Raw genomic sequence first — 7,537 nt, forward strand, 5'->3', positions numbered from 1 at the left:
GTGCTGATGGGGGGCACAAAGTGCTCGACCACCGCCGCAAAGAGGGAGGCGATGAATAGGAACAGCAGGTCTACTGCATATATGCTAAATACAATCCCAAACGCAATATACCACCACATGACTGCTGCTGCGTCCGCCGCCGCCGGTTCCTAGCCGCCGCGCACGCGCGGCGTCGCCCGCCACCCCCGGGCCTGGGCGCTGATGGCCGCCGCTCCGCCGCCAGCCGCCACCTCGCCGCGCCTCGCCGCGCGCGGTCGCTGCCCGCTGATGCGCCGGCGCGCGGGGTGGGGCGCTTGCAGCGCGTGCTTGAATCTTACAGCCTGCTGGGATTTGTGAGGGGGCCGCAAGGGGGTGGAGGCGGTGAGGCATGCTGAGCGGTCGCTCTGGCAACTGGCGGCACACCTGCAGTTCGGCGACACGGCCGCGGGCCATGCCTGGCCATGTATGCGTGCAGCACCAGCCCATGCCCATGCATTATCAAACACAGCCCATGCACAGGCTGACCAAGCTGTGGCGAAGCACAGGCAAGCGTGGGCGCGGCTGCAGCGGGAGCGCGTAGGGTGCTGCAGTAGTTAGTGGCGCAGGGGCGCGCGTCAGTGGGCCGAACTTGCCCAGCCCAATCTCAATAGTCATGTAAGTACCTCCTTCGTCGATCCCAGTGAACGCTGCGGCAGCCCTCTCGCGCCCGGGCCGTCAACGCTCTGCCGAACGTCAATGAAACTGCCTGGCCAGGCCACCACCGTGACGACTATGCAAGCATCTCAGCTTGCTGTGATGTGCTTCAGAAGCTCACCAAAGCACGCAACGACTAGCCTCGTCCGGTCCTTGCCGCGCTCGTTTTGCTGCAGCCCCTTTGTCCTTGGTGTGAAGTCGAGTCGAAGACGCCAAGCAACAGTAACCCTGTTCACAGCTAATCTGCGTCGATCCTCAGGAGACGGCAAGGATGATGCTGCAGCAGCGTCCTATCTCTGCTGGGCCGCTCGCGACCACCGCGAAGTCAGGCGCAAAGTGTTACGATGCATGGGGTTGAATGAAATGTTATGCGTCAACTCCAGGGGCGTGGCGGCGTGTGTCACCCGTCACCAGGCAAAGGTTGCGGTGCGGCTTTCTGTTGCCGGGCGATGGCCAACAGCGCACATCGGTGGACGACCAGAGAGGTTAGGGGAAGGTATCGCCTATTCTCAAAGTGGGCGGCCCACCCTCATTGCCGCAAGGTAGCCAAGGCGTGGCCCACCCACCACCTGCCGACCAACTGAAACGCCCCGCGGGCGAGCGCCTTGCCCGCCCACCCAACGCCTGTCCCCCGCGCTGCGCCAGCCTCACGAGAAACACATCACTGCCAGTTGCGGTGGTTTATCTCGTCTAGATTGCGTACAGCCCCCTTTCAGGATTTCCAGCGCCCTGACGACAATGCTCCCAACCGCTGGCTGTGCACACCTGCCGCACGCACAGCGGTTTGATGACGTCAACCCCCTCCCCTCCCCGAACATGCTCATCATTGCATTTATGCACCTCTTAGCCAGGCGACATCTCAACCCTAAACAAACCCCCGCATGCTGTCTTGGACGCATGAAAGTCCCACCGGACGAATCATGCATACGGTATCATGAGGGGCCAACCCAACGCCACCCGTCACAATCTGTGTGTCGCTCATCAGTGCTGGGCAGGGGGCTGTGTTGCATCGCAATCTTCTCGCCCAGAGACTCCCCGTAATGATCATGATTTGAGATGAGTTGCGGTGGTCCACGTCCCGCGTCTTGTACCCCATTTGTTGCCACCTAATCATTCCCTCACCCAATAACACAACAATTGCACATCCAAGCCCAGCCTGTCACCTGGCAACGCATTCTGTTGAGCAGCAGATGCACCTGATGATGCCACGTGGATGGGGCTTGCAGGGTCTCAGCGCCACATACAGGGACAGCAACTGGTGATGGGTGTAAGCAGAAGTTGTACAGAGTAAGCTGAGGTGCGGTGAGCTTCTTCCTGCTCTTTGAATGCGGTGTGTTGCAAGCAGCCATGACGAAGGACTGGTCAGCGCTGCTCCCCAGCATCCAACAGCTTTGCGGGCTCACCTCACGCCCCCTCGAATTCTTGTGCCCCCCCCCCTCATGGCAACTTTATGCAGGTGTCTGCTCACAGTAGCGCACGCCTGCACACGCATGCACCCAAGCACGACCACGCCATACGCGCCGTATCTGCGCGCCCACACGCAGACCAGCCCGGCGCCCTCACTGCTGTGCTGTTTTAGCACCCAAAGCTGCCACCTTTACCCAGGTGGCCTGGTGTCACGCACTCAAATGTGGAGCCTGCAGCCCGCCTCAATCCCTGACACCCTGGTCCGCGTTGCGACCCGCAAGTGCAGCCTGTTGGATGTGAAATTAAGCATGTTTACACCAGTGCAATTTTTGAAGTCCATGCGTGATCAGTAGCGCAGTCCATATATTGACTCCATGCATCAGATTATCATGACGTCATTGCCAATTTTGTGATTTTTGTTGGGCAGCGTGCACCTGGCACGCATGGTTTGCGGCAGCAGCAACCTGCCAGCCCTCAAACCAGCGTCACCAATCAGCTCATGCTCCGCCTGCACGGCTGAGGAGCGAACGCGACATCGTCATGCTTAGTGACGACAATGTGGGGGCGGTCGGCCGACGCAGCCGATCAATGCAGCCGGCGGTGAAAACGCTCGGGAACACGCCTCTGCCGCCGACCCCACTGCCACCATCCGACGATCACAGCACCAGCAGCACCACCGCTCCCATCGCCCCTGCGAGCAGGGTCTGGACGGTCGCGGCACCCGCAGTGCTCTTGGGTGCAGCGGCAGGCGCCGCAACGGGGGACGGCGAGGGGCTGGGGCTGGGGCTAGGGCTGGGGCTAGGGCTGGGGCTCCCCTTTTTGCTCCACGCAGCGCCAGTGGCGTTGGGCGCGACCAGGCCACCAAGCATGCCGGCGACCATGCCGCGCGTCGAGCTGGTGTTGCTTGCCGTGTCATTCAGCAAGCCGATCGCTGCCGTCTTGGCTAGGTCTGTAATGCCGCCCAAGAGCGTGCCGAACAGGCCCGGGGCTGGCGAGGGCGACGGTGCAGGCGCGGGCGACGGCGCCTGGCCCGCAGCAGGGCCCGCGATCAGGGCCATAAGAGTCAGCAGGATCAGCACGGCGCGATTCATAATGAAGGTGGCCGACACTGCTCAGCCAGCGAACTATTACGGATCAGGCAGCGATCGGATTTCTGGGATATGACGGGGCAAAGTTCACAAAGATTTCCCTGTTAGCAGGCATGCTACGACGGCGAAAAGCGATGGAAGCTCACCCATCAACGGCTCCCGCGGCCCGCGTGTCACCCAGGTGATGAAGCAAACAACGCGTCGACCGATGCAGGGGGTTTGCAATGTTGCTATAAACAATGGCTGAGTTCCGCAGCCCTGTGGCGAGTTGCATCGCGGAGTACGATGAGCATCTCTGCAAGGCCAGGAACTCCCTTGCACCGCCCCTGCCTGGCAGCCGAGACCTAGTGCTGGGGTCCCAGCTGAAGCATCTCTCTCCTTTGAAAGTGCAGGTTCAAGTGGGTCATCATGCGGCTTGTTTGTGTGTGTGGACAATCCAGTCCTTGCATACACTGCTGCTTGCCACACTCACTCTCTGTATTGCGTGCGTCTGGGATGTTATTGATTGCCGCCAGGCGCGCGCACCACCAGCCGCGTGCCATCCGCCCCACACCAGCACGGCCTGCTGCTTGCTGCTCATGGTAATGACTGAGAACCCTGGCTGTACTGCCTCCTGTAACAGGCTGACCCTACCCTGTTGCATGACGCTAAGTGGGCTCTTGGTGCGTGGCCAGACACTAAGTGGGATCCTGGGCAGGCGCTAAGTGTGCACTAGCGCGTGGCTCGGCGCTAACCTCGCACTAGCGCCGCACTAACACAAGTGTCGGGTCAATGCCAGTTAGCACGGGGCGAGTGCGATCCTTGGTCGTAGTGACGGCGGCCCCTCCAAATTCATGCAGTACCGTAACGGACTTCTCGTCTCTGCTTGGATGATCAGGCATAGTTGATGTGCGGTACCATGCTGATCGTGTTTGTCAGACTCACCTTGCAAAAACAGCTGCTTGCCATATTTGAGGCCGCCTGTTGCGTCCAGGTTGGTGGCCAGCCCCTCCAAACACCACACTGTATAGTTTGCACCATTTTCTAAACAGCACGCTTTTCTGCGTGCATGTTTAGAGGTAATTCACGCATCTGTCAGGCACGGGCATGCATCGCAGAGGTCTGCCGAGGCTCCAGCACACATCCATGCCATGCACTCAGCGACTGTTGAGCCAGGCAAGGCGGGGGCCCACGCGGGCAGGGGAACGCCTCAGGGGTGCCAGGCAGGTGCAGTGCGCACATGCAGGCTGCACCTGCAAGCCTTAAGACCCATTCTCTGCACGCGCATCGGTATGACTCAGGCGGAACCGCGACAAGCAGGGTCCCGCGGCATTACATGAGATAGCAGGTGATGAGGCCTTGCATGAAGGGCTAGGTGTTCCTAGATGCTGGCTGGCCCTGCCAGCAGGGCAAAGAGAACGGGCAGGAGATGCGCATGAGCGATGCAGTAACATGACCGTGTGCGCGCTTAGCTGTGGCGCAGCTGGACAAGAAACCACAAGTAAACTAGAACCGTAAGAACAGGGGAAGGTATCAGGATGACACAAGGCGCCTGAAGGGAAGGCGGCTGTTCACGTCGTGCGACGGGTCTTGCACCGCCGCGCTAGCTCAAAGGTCGGCCAGGCAAGCGTGTGCGCGGCTACAAGCACCTCTTACCAGGGATCCCTGGGCCAGCTCAGGGACTGCGACGTGCCCCCTGTATTGCGGCCCGCACGCGCCTGGCCGGGCACAACCGATGACCAACACAAACATCGAACATGAGAGATCTCGGGCAGTGGACGAAAAAGAAGGATGCAGTCAAGAGTCAAGCGTGGCGATTTCATATCTAGCTGAGGCTGCTGCAGGACCTTGCCGCCAGCCCCTATCGGTGCACCTGCACAATGCCGCTGGCGCCGTTGACGGCCGCCACCAGCACAAGCGGCTCCGTGGTCGCTGCAGCTGAAATGCTGCCTGCCGCTGCGCCGCCGCCATGGCAGCAGCAGCTGCTGCTGCTGCTGCTGCTGCTGCTGCGAATGTTGCTGCGAATGCTGCTGCGAATGCTGATTCTACTGCTTTGAAGGGTACTGTTCCTGCTGCGACTGCTGTTGCTGCTGCGACGGCTGCTGCCGCCATCGCTGCTGTGGCTGCTTGTGTTGCTGCTGCCGCCGCCGCAGCAGCATGCCTCAAGTGGTGAAAGACTCGCCGCAGCCGCAAGACCCCTGGGAAGCGCGGGATTGTGGCGTGCAGAGAGCTTGCTGACGGGTACCAGCCAGCCAGCATGAGACAACACCAGCCTACCCAGTGCACAACCCAGCAACCGAGTATGCACCCACAGGTCACAGCGACGAAAAGACAAAATGAAACCCCGCTCACCTTTGCATTTGGGTTGATGAAGACAAACTCGGACCTGACGTGCAAGGACCCGGCACACGCGGACGATGGGTCAGCGACAGACAGGAGAGTCTGCGACGCGGCCCACCGCTCGCACTGAGCTGCAACAGCAAACACTGAGCGCCGAGCGCCTGGCGCGACACGTGCACGTTTTCCCACGCTTCTGCATACAGTCTTGCGCTAGATGCGATCCCGGCGTTTCGCCCTGCCGCTCACTTCAGCTCGTCCTGCACAAAGTCCATCTTAGTGCCCAGTACGTGCATGAGCGCTGCTGGGTCGATGAGCATGCGAACCCCATGGTCCTCCACCAGCTCGTCAAACCTACCCTTCTGGTCTGCAATTAGTTAGCACCGAGTCCGTAATGCATCAGAGGTGCAGGGGGCAGCACGTTGCTTGGTGTGCTGCATGTGGGCGCATGCAGCACGGCTGACGCACGCTGCAGGTGTTGCCTACCGGAATAGTTCAGCGTGTAGCTTAGGCCGCTGCAACCACGCTTTTTTACACCCAATTTTATGAACTCCTGCAGCGGCGAGGACCCAGGAAGGCGTGAGAGGATGGATAGGCACAACCCTGGCGCGATCCGGCCGCACGGGCACGTTGAAGCTATCAAGTAAGGACTGAGTGCCCAGTCTTACCTTGTGACGCTGCGCAAGAAGCTCCCGGATGCGCGATGCTGCTGCATCGGTGAGTTCCACGACCGCCTTGCGCGCACGGGGATTGCTGGCCGCTCCTCTGGCCACGTCCGTTGCCAATTGAGACGCGGCCTGCACGAGCCGAGCCAGCGAGGACTGCACCATGCCGGGAGCGCCCCCGCTGGAAAAAGTTCTTTCCGTGTGTTTTGTGGTATGGACTTTGTGTCTATGTTGCCGCCCGCTGTTCACTTGGGAATGACGTTGATACTATAATATGTGCGGCTGGAACGTGGCTTGGCTTGGTTACTTGGTTGTCACGCTGCCACTGTCGCGTTGCCATGCACACATTCCACTTTGCATGCACAGCGTTGACTCTTGCGGCGTTGCGTGATTGCACTGTGTTCCCAGCGTTTGCACAGCAACGCCTTGTGCGGAGTCACAAGAGTTGGTCAATGCTCGTTGTGAGCGCTCAAGGCGACGGTCGACGCCCACCCCACAAGCCCAACAGCAGGGGTGCTGAGGACCCAACAACACAACAAGCACGACAACCTCCATGTGAAACCGCCATGCTTTGTCGATATCACACACTGAGGGGTCTGGTACTGCTCAAGCAAAGGTTGCAGTGACTGTGACATCAGCAGCTGTCGAGCACTGCAGCCTGTTGCTTCTGAATATCGCTGTGCTTTGCACTTCAGGGTCTTGGATTTGGGCATCAAATTGCACAGCAGACAGGCAGGCAGGCAGGCACCTGCGGCGTTTCAAGGTGTGAATAAGCGCAGAAGTATTGTGTGGCGAAGGCTGACTGCCAGCCGCCACGAGCGAGTGATGCTCGCTGCGTCACGGGATTTAAACCTGGAACTTTGAATTCGCGAGACGGCAGCAGGTTGGAACGATACCAGCGGAGCAAAAGCATGCCGGTGGTGCATATAATCCTGCATCTCACAACTCCACAAGGCACACACACTCAACTCGACAAGGCACAGCTAACTGTCAAAAAGGCAAAGCAGCAGCCATGCGGCAGCCACCCAGCAGCCAAGCCGCAGCCCCAACCAGTGAAAGACAAAGTGAGGGCTGCGCACCCGCAAGAGCCGCGGCATGCGCTCAAACCCAATCCGCCTGCCCCTCGGCGCCACCGCACACGTCATGGGCGGACCGCCAGCTGGCACCCGGCACCACAAGCGCGGCCGAGTGCATGGAGAGGGGCGTGCGTGCGTCAGTCATGGGCCGCAGTGCATTTCTGAAAAGACCTTGATCACATCACCTGTGAGTGATGAGAGCGGACGGCGGGGTCGCGGAGTGTTTGGGAGGCCTGGGCTCGAAGCCGCGCATGTGTGCGGACGGTTGATTGGGAATAGTCTGACCTGGCTGACATGAGGGGTGCATTTGGGG

At 60.2% G+C, this 7,537-nt stretch overlaps 2 protein-coding genes across 2 annotated transcripts in view; both read right to left on the bottom strand.

The window, feature by feature from the left end:
* The window catches only part of MNEG_0918 (beta-mannan synthase), a gene marked incomplete at both ends in the record, with an annotated part of 2,945 nt that extends 1,740 nt beyond the window's left edge, over window positions 1-1,205 (bottom strand). The window contains one exon of the mRNA XM_014050590.1: window positions 1,200-1,205. Within this exon, the coding sequence (XP_013906044.1) occupies window positions 1,200-1,205 (6 nt within the window). The remainder of the gene's footprint in view (window positions 1-1,199) is intronic.
* Window positions 1,206-2,735: 1,530 nt separating this feature from the next.
* On the bottom strand, window positions 2,736-3,170 carry MNEG_0919 (hypothetical protein; the record flags this gene model as incomplete). The annotated part of the gene is made up of 1 exon (XM_014050591.1): window positions 2,736-3,170. One exon carries the CDS (start codon window positions 3,168-3,170, stop codon window positions 2,736-2,738), a length of 435 nt encoding a protein of 144 aa, XP_013906045.1.
* Between the last annotated feature and the right edge of the window lie 4,367 nt (window positions 3,171-7,537).

The sequence above is a fragment of the Monoraphidium neglectum genome (assembly GCF_000611645.1).
Source record: "Monoraphidium neglectum strain SAG 48.87 unplaced genomic scaffold scaffold00084, whole genome shotgun sequence".
NCBI lineage: Eukaryota > Viridiplantae > Chlorophyta > Chlorophyceae > Sphaeropleales > Selenastraceae > Monoraphidium > Monoraphidium neglectum.